Source organism: Myotis daubentonii, chromosome 1 (assembly GCF_963259705.1).
Source record: "Myotis daubentonii chromosome 1, mMyoDau2.1, whole genome shotgun sequence".
Lineage (NCBI taxonomy): Eukaryota > Metazoa > Chordata > Mammalia > Chiroptera > Vespertilionidae > Myotis > Myotis daubentonii.
The window spans coordinates 10,053,085-10,071,061 of record NC_081840.1 but is presented as its reverse complement, the minus strand read 5'-3'; the positions used below and the strand labels follow the sequence as shown (position 1 = coordinate 10,071,061).

Sequence of the window (17,977 nt, the reverse complement as noted above, 5' to 3'; positions counted from 1 at the left end):
AGGCCTCAAGTCATGGGTCTAGTCTCATTAATGGCCCATTATTTTGCTCTGTTCTCTATCCCTGACCCCTTGCTGTGTTGCATATTCATGACCTTGGTCACAAGGGTGGAACAGGCCAGAGAGGGACTAGTGCAAATCCATCACCACAGCTACTAGCAAAACAAGCTCTGTGAATGGAGGGCAAGAGGTGTCCTCTACTATACAAATGAAAGCATTTGAGGAAAAAAGAAAAACAAGAACAGGGCACACATACCAGGTGAGTGTGCTGTTTGGAAAGATTGCACTTTAGGCCATTAACTAAATATATTGATGAACATTGCAAGCTGGAACACACAGCAGGACATGTGGTCTGGTTATGATTCACTGAGATTATGGGACACTAAATAGACACCTATACTTGTATGTTAAAATTGATAATGTTTTCCTCATGGTATAAAGTCATGGTCTAACATTTGCTTGTTCTGTTCTGATAGCAACATCTATTCAAATTTAAATGTTATATTAGGATTCTTACTCTATTCTTTACCTATAGGAGTCATTCATAAATGATAATAGCAAAATTTTAAATGAGATATTTTGTTGACAGAGATAATAAAGCTTTTCTAAACAATCCTGTATAACATTAAATGAAATGTAACTCCACACACAAACAGCAAGAATCTGTTCTGGCTCTTGGAGATGACTCGAGGTAGAGAATCCCAAATGGTGGATAATTACCAAAATGCCATTGGACTATGGGCAGAGAGGAGGGAACGGGGATGGTAGGGAGGCAGGAGACAAGATTTCTCTCCTGTGAGATAGCACAGGACAGGGGCTCTAGTTTGGGGTTACAGATTTCTTGAGGAAAATAAATAGATAATCCATCCATGAAGACACAACTGACTATAGTTATATGTAGTGAATGAATTTAGGTTACTTTGTAGAAACCATGAGATAAATTCTCTCTCTCTCTCTCTCACACACACACATACACACATTCATTTTCTCAAAAGAATTTAAATTCCATAAAGGCAAGAAGATCTATCATCTATCTATCTATCTATCTATCTATCTATCTATCTATTAATCAATCAATCAATCATCTATTGATCAATCTTAGCTACTGTATTCATAGGGCCTAAAAGAGTGTGGGATATAATAATATTTAAATAGAGCTTTGTTTTGAGGCAGACGTAGATATGTAAATACATATATATCAGGACTATACTTTGATTTGCATAAATTTATGTCTTAAAAATCAGGTTTGCTCTAAGACAATTTTGTAGAAGAGAAACTTAAAAGACCAAATCCTGGAGATAGGGTTTGGAACAGGACTAGGATTAGGGCACACCCAGTCACCTCTTTTGATGCAAGCATAGAGACATCGACTGCATGCTTGACAGTGAGAAAGGCTCCTTGCCTCCTTAGGCCTCATCCGCACGGTGAGAGATGCCTTTCACCTAGAAGGCATCCCAAAGGTAAGGTTTTGCTTGAGTTTTCTCTCACAGACACTCTACTCCTTGTGTGTCATAGAGCTATTACGACATTCCTATGACCTTATTTTAATTTTAACTAAATGGGTAAGAAGTATCTCTTTAAAGTCAACATTTAAACTTATTCTTCCCACTCCCCCAACAAAAAATTAAATAAAAAATAAATCCTATTAAATAATAGATATAGTGTGATTCTTACATGCTTGGTTCTCTGAGCTAGAATCTTGGGTTCCACCACATAGATTAGGCAAATCACTGAATCACTCAGTGCCTCGGTTTCCATATAAGGACTGAGCAGAAGAATGAAATAACACATTTAACACAGAACCTAGCCATAGTCAATGCTCAGCAAATTCTTTTTTTAAAAATTTTTAAACTATTTCCATTTCTCCGTTTTTTCCACCTCATCTTCAATATATGTATATTGAAGTATGCATACATATATGACACGTATGTGTAATATGTATATGGGATATATGTATATTTTATAATCATCTGTTATAATCTCAGACACAGGGTTTTACGACTGGAAAGAACTTATAGATTAAATTCAAACTTCTTGTTTTCCCCAGGAGTATGTACAATAATTGCATTGGTATTCTTTCTGTGAGACTCAGAGGGTTGGGGCGATCTGGTTACTGACAGAAATGATATTCAAAACTGAGATTCCTGGTTTGGGGCTTCATTCTTTCTACTCTTGGTCTAGTTAACATTATTTTATTTAAATAATAATGATAACCATTTTCTCTCAATATCATGACATATTCCATAGGCTTGGTTCTCAGCAAATTATGATATATAATAATGTGGCTAATTTTCCTGATTGCTGATCTCTCCATAAATTAAGTTTATCCACTTTCGGGAGGTTAGAGTAGTCCCCCCTTATCTGTGGGCATTATGTTTCAAGACCCCAGTGAATGCATGAAATCACCGATAGTACTGAACCCTAAAATGTATGTTTTCTCCTATATATACACCTATTTTTTCACTAAAAGGAAACAATTTAAAACTTTTATTTATGTATTTATTATTATAGTTATTATTTTAAAATTCTCATCCAAAGATATGTTTCTATTGATTTGAGAGAGTAAGGGAGAGAGGGGAAAAATCAATGTGAGAGGGAAACATTGATTGGTTGCCTCCCATACATGCCTCAATCAGGGTTAAACCCACAACCTGGGTATGTGCCCTGACTGGGATTCGAACCCGAGACCCTTCGGTGCAGGGGACAATGCTCCAACCAACTGAGCCACACAGGCCAGGGCAAGGAGGCCCTTTATAGCTTCTCTTTGGAGTATCTGAATTGCCAGCATCACTACTCTTGCACTTTGGGGGCCATTATTAGGTAAAATAAAGGGGTACTTGAACACAGCACTGCGATACAGCAACAGTCTATCTGGTAACCCAGACAGCCACTACATAACGAACAGGTGGGGAGCTTATTCAGCGTGGATATGCTGGACAAAGGGATGATTCATGTCCCAGGCAGGATGAAGCGGGACTCGCAAGATTGCATCATGCTACTCAAAGCGGCATGTCGTTTAAACCTTATGAATTGTTTATTTCTGGAATTTTTCATTTACTATTTTTGGGCCGCGGTTGACCATGGGTAACTGAAGCCTCGGAAAGTGTGGGCCAGGGGAGCCTATTGTACAATTGACAGTTGAGTAACGTGGGGGTTAAGGGGGCGGGCCCCCTGGGGGGTTGAAAACCCGAGTATAACTTCTGATGGATCCAAAACTTAAGTTGTCCCTTGGTGTCCATGGGGGTTGGTTCCAGGGCCTCGTGCAGAAACCCAAATCCGAGGATGTTCAAGTCACCAGTATATAAATAGCACAGATCAATGCATACAGTGGGCCCTCTGCATCTGTGGACTCCCAGCAGTACAGGTATTTATTGAAAAAAAATCCACCTATAAGTGGACCCACAGAGTTCAAACTGTGACCTTTGTGCTGGTCAAGATGAAAATCCTGTAATCATCTAAGTTGTTAGAAGAATCTGCTTGATGAGGGCAAGTCCTTCACATTGCATGTTTAAAAATTTCAGATATTGATTTCATCCATATATAATCTAAGATTAGAGCCCTGAACAAGGGCTCACACTCTATTTTATGCTCCATCCTGACTCATGGTAAGATCTTGGGCAAGTCACTTGACCTTCTTATATTTCAGTGTGGCAAACTAGCCATAAAACTGAATAAAGTATGACCTCATTATAAACCCACTAGACTTGAAAGCTAAGATGTGATTTGATACATTTAAAAATTACCAGAAGATAACTCTAGATGGTGAATATGAAGACTCAGAATAATGAATTTTCCTGTAATAAGTAAAGTTATTCTATTGTTAGCAAGTAAAGTCATGGGAAGCATTTTATTTGGGCGAAATAGGTTAAATGACAGAGGGAGAAATATTACTTTATAAAATGCCTGGTTTTCAAAACCATGGATTGTAGCAATTTAACCAAAATAATGATAAGAAATGAAAGAATATTAGAAGCTAATGAATCCTTAATAATTAAATACATTTCATTTCTAGGCCATTATTTCCTCCTACTCATACAATATACCCCATGTTTTAAAATGTATTAAATTAACTACTATGTGAGAAACCTGACAAAAGAATACAAATTCCTTCTCTCTCTCTCTCTCTCTCTCTCTCTCTCTCTCTCTCTCTCTCGCAGCCTCTTTCTATTGACAGCAGGTTCACCCTTTCTGTGGTATGCTAGAAAGAACATAAAAGTAAGAAGAACAACTCCACAGATGACTGTCTAAGGTTACCTCAGCAGTCCTGCGGCATCTGCAATGTGCCTGAACATTTTCCATTCTTTTAAAATATCTTTCTGCAGATTTTGTTAAAGCATGAAACAAACACAACCAAAGTCCTTTAGAGCAGAGCTTCTCAATCCCACACGTTGCCCCTTTCTCTGAAAGAGTAAGCAGATGATAACGTGCGGCTGTTGCCCGGCCCTGTAAACAAAAGATCAAATTGTGTTCTGCCTTGGCAAGAAAAGAAACTGCAGCGTTTTTGTTTGGTCAAGATTTATTTTTTCTTCTTTTTACAAGTTTTGGGCTTCAAATCAACAGCTGGAATTGCCCCCCCCACCCCCCCCCCCCAGTTTACAGAAAAAAATGAAAACAGTAAATTTAAAGATTAAAATGCCATTTAAAAATGAATATAATCAAGATTGTAGGTTAAAATCTAGTCTAGCTCCATAGCAGTGTCAATTAGCTGTGTCTTCCAACTGTACTCTGAGGGATTCTAAGTATTTTTTTCTTCCTTTGTTTCTCTGGATTGATGAATAAAGATCTGATCCCTCTCAGTCAGGATCAGTAAAATTAAGAAAAACAATGCAAGCATGGTTATTAAGGTCCATCGAAGATATACAGATACCTAAGTTTTAATAAGACTGCAGTCAGGATGAGTAATAGTATTTTCCATAGGAAAAAGAGAACAAAACACTAGGGAAGAGATATTGTTCAGGCATACAAAAAAAAAAAATAGAGGAAACGTTAAAACATCCCATTAAGAGTGGCTAAGCTTATGAACGTGATAGATTTAGCAATTGGGCATTTATAATTTGTCTCAGCTATTGCTTCAAATTTTGAGAAAAAGAAAAACGCCCAATTTCTTGCATGAGGAAAACTGCTTTGCCCCTTCCAGACCCCTCTCCCGGGCAGCTGAAGGTGCCCGGTCAATTCCTCTGTCCTGTCCCCAGCTCCCCGCGGCCGCCCCAGCCCCAGGACGGGGTGCCCAGCGCAGCGGCAGGAGACGTTAGCGCAGGGGGTGGTGGTGGGGGGGGGGGGGTCTTGCAGATGGGGTGGGGCTGGGTGAGGGGCGGTCGGCTTCTGAAGCCCAGGGCCGCCTTAGGGCCGCACTGTGCAGGCGCTCGGTTCTCGCCCCGGCCCCGATGGGCCGGCCGGGTCGCTCCGCACCGCTCCCCGAGCCGGGGCCGGAGGTGGCGGGCGCGCAGAGGGCGGGGGGGGCCGGGCGCGCCGGGGGCGGGGCCCGGCGGGCGAGGCCCGGCCTTCGCGGCGGCGCTGAGCGAGGCGGCGCGGCCGCGGCGGAGGGATACCGAGCGCCGTATATAGCCCGCGAGCGCAGGGCGCGCTTCGGCATTCGTGCTGGGAGGCTCGCGGCGCGGCGCCGTTACTCGCAGTCGGGCGGCGGCGCAGGCGGCGGCGGCAGCGGCTCGGCACAGCGCTCAGCGCACCCCGCGCCTTAGCAGCAGCAGCAGCCGCAGCAGCAGCGGAGGCTCCCGCCGTCTCAGCCCCGCGCTGGTGCAGGCTCCCTCGGTCCTTCGGCGCTTCCTCCCTCCGTTCGCACCATGGTAGGTCGGGGATGGCAAATGCCGGCGTAGCAGCTGCCTGCCCAGGATTTCTAAACACATTTTTAGTTCAGTCCGGATTTATTCTTCTTTTGCTGTTCGTTTGTCTTTTTATGGGGGGGGGGGGTGGATTTCCCCCCTCTTTCCCGGGCATTACGCAGCAGTGGCGGCTAAAACGGATACATTTCGGGTTTGCATCTCAGTTTCTTCGGCCAGGGATCCTCCTTTAAATCTGGGTCCTCTTGGGGCTCTGACTACAGCTGCACGGGGCTTCCGCATCCCCCGCCCCCCCCCTCAGCCCCGCACCACTGCATCCAGCGCGCCGCACCCGGGCTGCCCGCAGCGCCGCGCCTCGGCCGGGGCCCCGGGGGGGTGGGGGAGCCGGGCGGGGCCGGGCACTAGCCCCCCCACCCCACCGCCTTTCCCCAGGCTCGGAGGCGGCGGGTCCTGCGGGCCCGGGAGAATGAATGGGCCGGGGCGAGCGGGTGGCGCACATAGCTCGGGGCCGGGCGTGGGGGGCGCCGTCGGTGTTGCCCCCGCCCTCCCCACCAGCCTACCCCGCTGGGCACCATCTTTCAGCCGCTGTTCCCTCCTACCTCCCGGGGGGCGCGGCGCGGGCGTGGGCTGGGAAGGAAGGAACCGGGGAAGGGTGGGGTGGGGGCAGGAAGGCGGGGGGGAGGTGGTGCGGAGAGCGGAAGCGGCGGGCAGGCCGCCCTGCGCCCGGGCGGGGCCCTGCGGTGTGGCCGGCACTCTCCTTTCCCTGTTTCGCACCCCAGCAGCCCCCCCCCCCCTACACCTCCGGGCAGCAGTATAGGCGTGCGGGAGCCTCGGCACACCCGGAGGCCCCTTCCCGCGGGAGGCGCTGGGTTGGCGCTAATTGGGGCGGGGGGGGGGGGGGGACCGGGGGAGGAGGGAGCTGGCGCGCGGCTCGGTTTCCATTAGAGACGCAAAGTTTCTGCTCCGGGAGGAGGCGTCGCGGCGGGCTCACCGCCTGGGGGAGCTGAAGCGGGTGGGAGGCGCGGGGCGGGCTTTGCGCTCCCCGTGGTGCAGGTCCGGGGTTGGGAGTGGGAGGTCGCCCCGGCTGGTGAGGGGCGGCTCTCCCACCCCCAGCGCTGGGGCCATCTCCTGGCCCCTCGTCTGGCCTTGGGGCGCGCACCCCTGGCAGGCCCCTCGCGTTGCGTTTCCCCACTCGGCGCCACTTCCCAGTCCGCAGGGAGATGCCCTCTACATTTCCGCTTTCTCTGCGGCTTGGAGATTGCCAGATGCGCCTGTGCGCCTCGCTGGGTGTGTGCTCACAGCCCCCTTCCTCCCGGCGCTGGGCTGACATCACCAGCAGGGTTTTCTGGCTGGGCTGGGTAGGGAGATGGCCCTCTGGCAGTTTCGGGGCACCCTTGTCCCCAAGGCCAGTGCCATCGGGCGATGTTCCTTTGTCGAGGAAGGCTGATGCTGGCAATAATAGCCCCTCTAACATGACAGCTCGGCCGCGTGGAGGGACCGTGCTCCCCGGTAAGGGTGACAGCTTCTCTTTCGAGGTGTGGCAGCGCTTCCTGTTGTACAAGACAGACGCTGCTCCGGCGTTACATAAATCATCGCGTCTCCCTCGTTCGATATAAAGAAAACCTATTAGGCAGTCACTGGGGTAGAAAGGAAGCAGACTCAGTTCTAATATGAAAAAAAAAAAGTTTTCCATATATTGGAACACCGTTCCTCTTTGTGAAAGTTTTCATTTAAGAGTTAGAATAGACTTAACACCGTCACCTTTCTGTTAGGACCTGTTTTGTAGCTGGCTTCATTACGTGCCCTTCATTAAAATAAAAATACATATTAGCTCTCCAATTCCCCTGGCTGGAGATGCAGCTTCCATGTTGGCGTGAGAGTTACCTCCGTGCCCATTACCACCTCCAGCAAAATGTTCATTGTGAGCAGCTCTGTTGTCATCTTTAAGGTCGGTAAACATCCTCCAGCAGAGTTCCTCCTCTCCAGAAAAGAGATTAGTCTCATAATCGTGTAGTTTTCGGTGCACTGCACATTCGCAGTTTTGTAAGAGCTCATTTATCGGAGGTTCCATCCCCCCCTCCCTTCCCGGCTTCTGAGTCCGGATACTTTGACAGAGGGCATTAAGCCATTGCAAATGGTGGACTTTTAACGAATAACTGCCTAATTTAAACGATTGAAAGCATTTACTACATGGAAATGGAGTTAGCGGGATAACCCATTGCGGTATATTTATTTTCCCCTCCTAATTGTATCTCATAAAATGAATGTAAAAGCCCGTTAATCCAACCCAGTGCCATTATGTAACGCCGGTTTGGAGATTGGAGTGCCCGCAGCAATGCGCAAGGTGCGCTAAAAGCCTGCCCCTGGACCGATCCGAGATCCTGGCTGCGGTGACAGCAGCGTCAGGCTAGGTCCTTGCTGGGGCGGAAGCGGGGACTGCGGCGCCCGGGTGCAGTAGGTGGCGCTCTTCTTTCTCAGCGCCTGCTGCTGCTGCTGCCCGTGCTGTGGGACCCTTTGCCACTAGAGGTGCCCTTTTTCAAGTTATGAACTGACCCTTCCTAGTTAGATCTCACAGCACAGCCCTAGGCCCAGACAGGAAAACCTGAAGGGAGCTGTCACTTCCTCACTTCCTTGTCATTCCTTTTTTTTTTTTTTTTTTAAACAGCATCAAGAGTTTTCTTTATTTTTGTTTTCATTAAATGATAGTGCTAAAGTCTTCAAACAGTTGACATTTTAAAAATATGGACAAAAGGTCACTATTAAAAGTGTAATCGGAGCAAGTGTTGATCTCAGTGTTGTAGATTGAATTACAGCCTTTTCTTTCTCCATGTAGGCTGATCAACTGACTGAAGAACAGATTGCTGGTAAGTCCATGGCTTCAGGAAGTCCCCAGCAGGCCAGAGCTAGGCATCAGTCAGTCCCTCTCCCCTATAATATGAACAGTTTTCTAAGAGTCTATAAAAACGAAAACAAGCAGAAGTATTTAGGTGAGATGTTACTCCTCGCCAGTATTTTGGAGATCCAGTGAAAGGACGCAGCACTAAGGATATCCATTTGTTACTCTCTGGAGTAGCCGACTATGTTTCACGGTGCGAGGTTTTGTATATGATGAGATTGCACTGAGTTTACCACTCAGACACGTAGTTTGGAATTTTTATGTCACAGGTCTTTTAGTAATCCACCTTGAAAACCTGTGCTTGCTATTCTAAAATCTATGGGAATGGGTGAAAGTGAGTGTTAGGACCATTATAATAATGGGGAAGGGAGTTGTTTTAGTTTAGATTTTAATATTCCCTGGAGGACTTTTTTGGGATGGCTTCTCCTTAGGAAACCAGAAATGCCTGTGGAATATTCTGAATGCCCTGTAGAGAGAACACACTGGCTGCCTGGAATGCACGTTTTAGTAACCGTCACATCGCTAGGAAAACAAGGCCTTCGCATGGCTGTAGACATTTTAACAGGAAGGGACCTTAAGGGGACACAGACCAATCTTGGTCTCATTTCAGTGTGTTCAAGCTTAGCCTTTAAAGATGTGAGAATACTGTGGTTTTACGGAGCTGGTTAACAGGAGCAGTGTTTGCTTTACGGTCTGCTGTGGAGAGGCCAGTCCAACAGGACTGTTGTAGTCTTTATTTCAGTAGATAAAGCCAGGCAGTTTCGGACAGCTTGCACACCTTGGACCACTTGCTTTGGCAAGCCGCAGGGAAGTGTGCGTTGTGGCTGGCTTGGGTGCAGACATTCGTTCTAAAAGGTAAACTTTTGTTTTCAGAATTCAAGGAAGCTTTCTCCCTATTTGACAAAGATGGCGATGGGACCATCACAACAAAGGAACTTGGCACCGTCATGAGGTCACTGGGTCAGAACCCAACAGAAGCCGAATTGCAGGATATGATCAATGAAGTGGATGCTGATGGTAAGGGCTTTAGAACTATGAATGAGCACCAGTGTTCATTCAATTTCGGACATGTTACGGGATCGTCTCTCAGGTCCCACAGCAAAACAAATGTGCAAAGATCTTTTCTGTGGTTGCCTTCTGGCCACTGACAATGTAAATAGGAGATTATGGGCCTGCCTTTTGCCCTGCTCACCGGCTAGAACGTTTCCTGGATCGGATCACTGTATTGTTCTTTTCTACCTGCCATGATCCACAGCTCAGTCTTTTATCCACTGGCCCATGAGTCTGCACTGAGTTCTGTGGGGAAGTAAAAGACAAATAGCCATCAACCTTTTTAAAAAGCCTATTGTCTCTAAGAGGAGGAGAAAAAACCCTTAGGTGAAGTGGGTGAAGAGCACTGTTAGATGCTAACAGAATTGGATACAGTGTGAGCTGTAGATGTGTGTATTGAAGAGAATTTTGAAGTCCTTGTGAGGCTTGGAGGTGTGGGGTCGTGATGGACTGTAGGGAATAGATCTGCAGAATCTAACAGAAGGAGAGGATGTGTAAGGCCTGGGGCAGGAAGGAACAAGCAAGAACCTCTGTAGCAGTTGGTCACCAATTGTTCATCGTCTTCTGATTTCTAGAACAGTGGGCAGTAGATCTTTTATTGCTTGCTTCTATCAGTAAACAGTTTTTGAGACCCCCTCCAAAAAACCATATACACACACACATACACACACACAAACACAATAGTAAATGTACTACACAACATTGTAGAACATAGTGATCTAAGAAGAATTTGGATCTGGACTACTTTCTAGATGATTGACTTGATAGTCATTTAAAAATAGGGTTTTGAAAGGTGATAAAAGTTGAGTCAGATGTGTCATGTACATTTAAGAAGCAGGGGCTTTGGTTAAACTCTTTAACGATGGTTTTAGCCCATTCACACCATTTCTAAAGACTGTTTTCAGCCTTAATATTGCTTTGGAAAAAGAGGTTGTCCATAGTTCTCTCCAGTGTGCTAAGGTTATCAGATTTCTCCGGTAAACCCTGGGGAACTGAGCTTGGGGACTGGCAGAGCTATTAGGCTCCCCGAGATTTGTATGGAACAAGGGGGTGTGGGTGTGGTGAGAGGTCCTGGTGACAGAATCTGGTATTCACAGTGAATAAGTATGATGCCGCCTAAGGACATGCATCTCTGCTTGGCTGTGAGCATGCTAAATACTTAATATTGACTTGCATGAATACCAATAATGCTTTACGTGAGGCCAAAAGAACTTGAAAGCATCTGTTGAATTACTGTTTGGATTTAAAGGTACTGGTGAAAATGGGGAGCTTGACCTAAAGCTTTCTTCTTCTAGTTTAACTTTATTTCCTCTTAATTCAAGTTACATTGTTAATCGAGTGGTTTGTCTCTGGCGAGTTCATCTAACACTTCGTATCAGAGGGGTTGTTTGGAAGATTGGCCATAGAACAGATTCTTTTGACACAGTTTTCTCATGTTAATGGTCTGAGCTGTGAAAACACTTCTGAGTTTTGCCCTTAATGGGAAATAAAGATACTGAGTGGGGAGAAAGCCATTAGGTGACTTCTCATAACCGTGGCTGAGAAATGCCCCTGGAGAAGATGTTCTAACCTTTATGGTCCATGGCATAATAAAGTCAGTTTGTCCCCATCATGATCCTTTTCATCCCTGGGGGCCCAAATCTAGGCCTTGACCAGCACCACTAGCCAAGGGCGAGTTGGCTCCCTCTGATTGCCCTAACTTGGAGCGGGGGCGGGAGGGGAGAGCGGGAGAGACAATCTGGAATGCTTCCCTTGGGAGCGGAAAGAGTCAGCCTTCAGTGCTGTGTGCTTTTTTTCTCCTGAACCGAACAACCCCATTCAGTGGTCATGGTTCTGTATGTGCAGTTTCCTTTGCATTCTTAAATGCTGTGCAGGGCATCGGTTATTAATTTGAATCATGTGAAATCGCCCTGTGAAGTATTGCAACAGTTTAAACTTACAAATGGTTCAACCAAATAAAATAATTTACCAGTTTGTCCTAGCAGGCGCTTACCATTCCAAAAAGTGGTTCTAAAATTATTACTGCAGAGGAGCATTGCTGGAGCACTTATTTTACACAAACTTTTTGTTTTCACTTGAGGCAATGGCACCATTGACTTCCCAGAATTTTTGACTATGATGGCTAGAAAAATGAAAGATACAGACAGCGAAGAAGAAATCCGCGAGGCATTCCGAGTCTTTGACAAGGTAATCCTGCATCTGCATGGCAGATGGTACTTAAGTACTGCTTTTTTGCTCTCCTTGCTAAAATCTTCAACAATCTGTTCTGGTTAGAACACTTACCTAACTGCCCTAACCTCTGAAATCTCACTTTCAAATAACCCCGACTTATTGCAGTAACTTTATCGAGTAAGGGAAAGCATAATAAGTAGCTGAGAAAATTTGAACCAAGTTTCTTGATTGGGGAAATTTCTATTAGCTTTTGAAACCCCGCTGTGTATTCTGCCCTCGCAGACTGCATGTATGTAGTGGGTAGAGGAGGGGACTGGAGATCGAATTGTCGACGAGAGCAGAGTTGGCAGTAACTTGAGAGGGCATAATTGAGTCAAAGACCTATTTGCCCACACTGACCCACTATCGGCCCCTATTGCTAACAATTGCTGAATGTTCACAGGATGGCAATGGGTACATCAGTGCGGCAGAACTACGTCATGTCATGACAAACTTAGGAGAAAAACTAACAGATGAAGAAGTAGATGAAATGATCAGAGAAGCAGATATTGATGGAGATGGACAAGTCAACTATGAAGGTAAAACAGTGTTTCTTACCTTAGTTTTTAAGAGTCTTCCCTTCAGAATCTATAAACAAGGTAACTGTTTCACTAGACATGCACTAATTTTTTTTTTACGCAGAGCAGAGATGGTGGGTTCATAAAGCTGCTTTTGAAGATAACTGAGTTATGACTATTTGTCTTTTCAGAATTCGTACAGATGATGACTGCAAAATGAAGACCTACTTTCAACTTTTCCCCACCTCTAGAAGAATCAAATTGAATCTTTTACTTACCTCTTGCAAAAAAAAAAAAAAATCATTTACTCATTCTGTTTCTATATAGCAAAACTGAATGTCAAAAGTACCTTCTGTCCACACACACAAAAAATCTGCATGTATTGGTTGGTGGTCCTGTCCCCTAAAAGATCAAGCTACACATCAGTTTTACAGTATAAATCCTCGTACTACCTTAACGATAAGGAAGCACTTAGTGGACTCCTTGCAGTTCCATTTGCTAATGATTAATACACTGTTTGGGCTGGCCAGTTTTTCATGCATGCAGCTTGACAATTGAGCACAGTCAGGCATTTGTATTAAAAACGAAAAACGAAAAAACAAATTCAAAACCTATTCAGATGGGTTCTAGTTCAGTTTGTTAGTAGAAGTTGTCCTAGCTTGGTTTGCTGAAAGCAAACACATTTAAAATTGGTTTACCTCAGGCTGTTGTGTAGAAAAATGGGTGAAGGATAAACTGTCTAGACGTAGCCCCACTAGCAGGATGATGGTCCCTCTTGTACTTTCATGTGCCCCGACCCATGGTGACGGCGAGGCATCCTGCTGGCATGCCCGCGTGTGTTGGTTTAGCGTTGTCTGCGTTGTGCTAGTGCGAAATGGGTGTCAGGCTGTCACCATTCACACAAATTTTTAAAAAAGAAACTTTTACCAAGGGAGCATCTTTGGACTCTCTGTTTTTAAAACCTCCTGAACCGTGACTTGGAGCCAGCAGAGGTAGGCTGTGGCTGTGGACTTCAGCACAACCATCAACATTGCTGTTCAAGAAATTACCATTTAACGTCCATTCCAAGTTGTGTAAATGCTAGTCTTTTTATTTTATTTTATTTTCCAATAAAAAGACCATTAACTTAAAGTGGTGTTAAATGCTTTGTAAAGCTGAGATTCAAACGGGAACAAGGCAGTTGGAGGGGGAGGCCCAGTGCACCTGTAACTGCTCCCAGCCCAGCATTGGGTTTCCCTCCCCCGCTCCCTCCCAGCATCCCAGCACCAACCTCCGAGCTGAGACCTCGCCTAAAACCAAGCAAATTTCGACTGCTTCATCATGTTTATGGACATGGAGGTCTATTGTGTTTTCACCCGGGGGGGGGAGGGGGGACAGTGAATCATGGTAGCTTAATGATTATTCAGATAGTAGAGCTCTTAATGAAGGAAAAAAACCCACTTTCTCTCAAGCATGTATTTAGGGGTTTGTCTCAGTCGTGCTGCTGATTACCTGTTTTATGTAACTAGAGACCATCTGTGCAAGAGACATGATTCAGTGTGTCTGTAACTCAATCCTCGCTGTGTGTGGTAGAAGCAGTAGTCACTTTTCTAAGCCAGTCTCTTCATGCCTAAAAGACACTACCAGTCACCTTTTGATTCACGATTATTTTTAAGTTATGATTATCCTCTACCGTAGCCTCCTTTTACTTTTTAAAAAAAGTTGACTTGACTTTGCTTTCCCCCCCCCCAAGTAGAACTAATGGTAGCCCTCAGCTTGAAAGTAAACCACCACCCCAGAGGGAATGTTGTGTCTAATTATAAACCTGTAACCAAAACGAAGATGCTGGTACTGGTCTTGGCCGTGGGATTGGTCTGCTTTTAAAAAGCCCCTTTGAAGGCACGTTGCATTTTGCAGAACTCTTTGAAATGAAGGCTGGATGTGCATTTTTTCAGGGTGTTAACTGGTGGTGTCTTATTAGCAAGGAGGTTTGGGTTCTGAGTGTGTGTGTGGGAGGTTTTAATTTGCCAGGGAACAGTGGAACAGTGGCAGGCTGCGCGCGCGAGGCAGTGAGGAGCTCTTGGCAGCCAGCTGGGTGCATTCAGGGCTGATTTATAGAGACCCTTGGCTTCTCCCTCTCCTACTCCCTGCCTCTCTGGCATTTTGCAGCTTGTTAGATTTCCTGCCAGAGGGGTGGGTCAGAGCCGTGGAGAGGAGCCCGCCCATCTGCCTCTGCGACTGGTCCTTAGACTCAGTGGTTGGTGGAAGAGAGGTTGACATCATGAGCTAGGTTTGCCTTTCATCATTTCCTGAATCTGGAAGGAACACCTAAGAATACCTTGGGGGTTCTGATGAGCTAGGAGGAGTGAGGGCTCCTGGTTCGAATAAGTTACAGACCTGGATGTTTCTTGCAGGGAGTTCCAATAGCCTGCCTGTTGACCCAGTCTCAGGCCTGTGGGAGATGGCCTCTTGGTAATTCCAAAGAGGGTTGGGGGTGACTTGACTTGCTGGAAACTTTGCCTTCTATCTCTCTAGAACAGTGGTGGCGAACCTATGACACACGTGTCAGAGGTGACACGCGAACTCATTTTTTTTGGTTGATTTTTCTTTGTTATGTGGCATTTAAATATATAAAATAAATGTCAAAAATATAAGTCTTTGTTTTACTATGGTTGCAAATATCAAAAAATTTCTATATGTGACACGGCACCAGAGTTAAGTTAGCGTTTCTCAAAATGCTGACATGCTGAGCTCGAAAGGTTCGCCATCACTGCTCTAGAAGCTGGGTGGACTCCATTTCCGTGGTCCCACAGTCTTTCCTACGAGACTACTTTGGAACTAGATTCTGAAAGGGCCAGGATCCTGTGGGCACAGCAGCTTTCCCCAGGGAATGTGGAGGTGCAGCCAGGCGCACTGTAGCCTTTTTCCTCTGGTGTTGGAGGGGACGGCCAGCCCGGGGGCGAGGTGTTTGCAGTCTGCGTGAGTTTGAGAGAGGAAAGAGCTGGATGTCGTGGCAGTACTTCTTGCAAGAGGGTTAGCACCTTCCCGTAAACTCTTGCCCCTCCTCCTAACTGCTCTATACATGTACACACATATATATATTTATATATATAAAGTGACTAGTTTAACTGGCATCCCGCTTGAGCCTGAGACTTGCCGTAAAAATCTGCTGAGTACTTGGCAAACCCTTTCCTAGTTTCATTCGCCATCTGTTTGGGGTAGGTGTTGAGCAAGGCAAATGTAGCTTGATATTTCGGATGAGCTTTTAATGCACCGTTGCCAAGGAAGGCTTTTTTTTTTCTGATTTTTTTGACAAAATGAATTTTTGCACACTTTAATTGGTGTCTTTCAGCAACTTAAACACATTGAAAATTAGCTACTGTACATATTTTTATATTCTCTTTATAAATGCATGTCTGACTGTACCTGTAACCGTATTGTTAACGAGTGGCTGTCCAGTAGGCCTGGCGCTGCTGTGGCCCGTCGGAGTAGCAGCATATTGTTAGCCCCTCAGCATACTGGGAACTTCTTCCTAAACCGAGAATGTAAATTTGGTCAATCTGCTCTTTGTTCATTCGATTACTTTAAAACATTTGAACTAATTATTGTATATCTTCAATAATCCTTTTATTGTATATCCTAAATTTACCCTTCTGGCAGTGACTAGATTCCATGAATGTGTCTTACTCTATCCCTTCAGCTAACAATGACTATTTCCTTTTTTTTTAAATCCCTTGAAGTTGTCCTGTAGGAGACACTTGGCTGTCTGTATCCCTTGGAGTGAGAAGGTAGTGGCATGGGTGGCGTGCGTGCTCTCTCCAGATCTATTATAATGTTCATTAAACACGTCTGTGGCCAAGATGGTGGTAGTTCTTTGGTTACTGAAGTTTCCCTTCACCGTGGCGATTTGCAAAGGAGAAAATGTACTTGAAAGTTTCTGTAAATCTTGAGATAAACTGTTTGGAGATTTTACCACCTCTCTGATGGGGGACCAACTCTATGGAAATTGTAAATAAGTTTTATTTATAAACCTGGCACTGTATTCAATAAACATTTCTGCAGCCTTTCATCTCTAACTGCGAACTGTGTAGGTTTTTAGCTTGCGTGGCTATCAACCCCTTTGCTCAGTGAACGAGATGTACCTGCCCACGGATGTAATTCCACCTCGCCTCTAGGTGAGGGGCCAGAAATAGCCTACTATGGCAGCCTTACTCCAGTTTTAAGTAGTTTGGGTGTTAGCTGACATTTTTAACACAGTCTCTTGGCCTAGTCATGTATCCACGCTTGCTTTATGCAGAAAATGTACACCATAAAAGAGATTGATTTCCCTTTAACCTCAGCGTTAATCCAAGTCTCATTAGGAATAGTGGAAAGAAATACACGTTAAGAAGAAGATGGGCGTTTTAAATCACCTAAGCACATACTGTTGCCGGGAGCAGGGTCACCAAGGAAAATGGGAGTGGCTACAACTCCATTTAGAGTCTTGGGAGTTGAAACCTTCCCCTTCATCAGTGCCATCCCAGTCCCTGGTTCCCAGGCAAGCTTCTCTAGCAGAAGAGGCCACCTCCTGGCTGCCGCCTATTTCCAGAAGGATCTTTCCCCAGCTGCCTGGCCCGTGTCCTTTCCCACTCTGCACAGAAGCAGGGAGAGGGCTGAAAAGTGGAATGGTCACAGAGTAAGCCCTGCTGTGCCCACAAAGCTTGAGACAGCTCCAGAGAGCAGTGAAATAGCCCCAGCTGCATGCAGGAGCTGCGGCTACAAGGATGGGGACGCCACCGTGGGACAGGCCTTGCCTACCTTTGGTTCTGTCCCTCCGCAGCCATGGTCTCTTACCTTCTGTGGACCTCATTCCCCGCGCCCACCCCCCTTGGTAAAACGAAGATTATTGGACTAGATACCTCCTACCTGTGGCTTTCTAGGATTCTGACCAACCCCGGTTGGCATCACTTGGTGTTTAAATGGAAACTGCAGCCTGAAGGGTGGGAGGCAAAATAGTGTGGGCGTGCCGTATGCTTTGAGATGACAAATGGGATTTTTTAAAAAAGTCTCAGCAGCTCCCCGGTGGGGGTGGAGTGCAGGGTAAGCGTGCTGAGAAGGCTGATGTAATATTGGGACATGGGTCAGAGAAGCTGATCACTCAGGGACATCCACCCTCCTCACAGGACGGAAATAGGAAGCTGCCTGCACGGGATTCAGTTCAAGCGGCGACAACATCTGCCTTTTCAGCAGCTTTGGCTCAGGTCTTTTTCCGGACACATTTCCATGCACACATTTCCGATCTGAGCTCAACTTCTTTGGGCACCAGGGGCTGGAGCGCCCAGTGACTCAGGACGCCTTAGAAGGAAATAAAACAAACGTTTTTTTATAGCTTGGTGCATCTCCGCTCCCACTGCCCTCAGCCCTCAGCCCTCTGCCAGCGAGTGGGAGGAGTTAGCTCACGTTCCTCACCCACCCGAGGCTGATGAGGACCAGGAGCTGAGGAGGGGCCTGGCTCTCCTCTCCCATCTCATGGCCGACACTCCCTGAAC

The 17,977-nt window shown here is 46.0% G+C and overlaps 1 protein-coding gene across 1 annotated transcript; it reads left to right on the top strand.

The window, feature by feature from the left end:
• The first annotated feature begins 5,576 nt into the window (after positions 1-5,576).
• Positions 5,577-16,525, top strand: CALM1 (calmodulin 1). Its single transcript, XM_059688224.1, has 6 exons — positions 5,577-5,801; positions 8,629-8,659; positions 9,565-9,708; positions 11,822-11,928; positions 12,356-12,491; positions 12,662-16,525. Exons 1-6 carry the CDS (start codon positions 5,799-5,801, stop codon positions 12,688-12,690), a joined length of 450 nt encoding a protein of 149 aa, XP_059544207.1. The 5' UTR covers positions 5,577-5,798; the 3' UTR covers positions 12,691-16,525.
• The last annotated feature ends 1,452 nt before the right edge of the window (positions 16,526-17,977 follow it).

What these genes read in the sequence shown, in the direction of transcription:
- CALM1 (XM_059688224.1), top strand. An exon ending in GACTGAAGAACAGATTGCTG is followed by an intron (nt 8,660 to 9,564) that starts GTAAGTCCATGG and finishes TTTTGTTTTCAG; the next exon opens with AATTCAAGGAAGCTTTCTCC. An exon ending in CATTCCGAGTCTTTGACAAG is followed by an intron (nt 11,929 to 12,355) that starts GTAATCCTGCAT and finishes GAATGTTCACAG; the next exon opens with GATGGCAATGGGTACATCAG.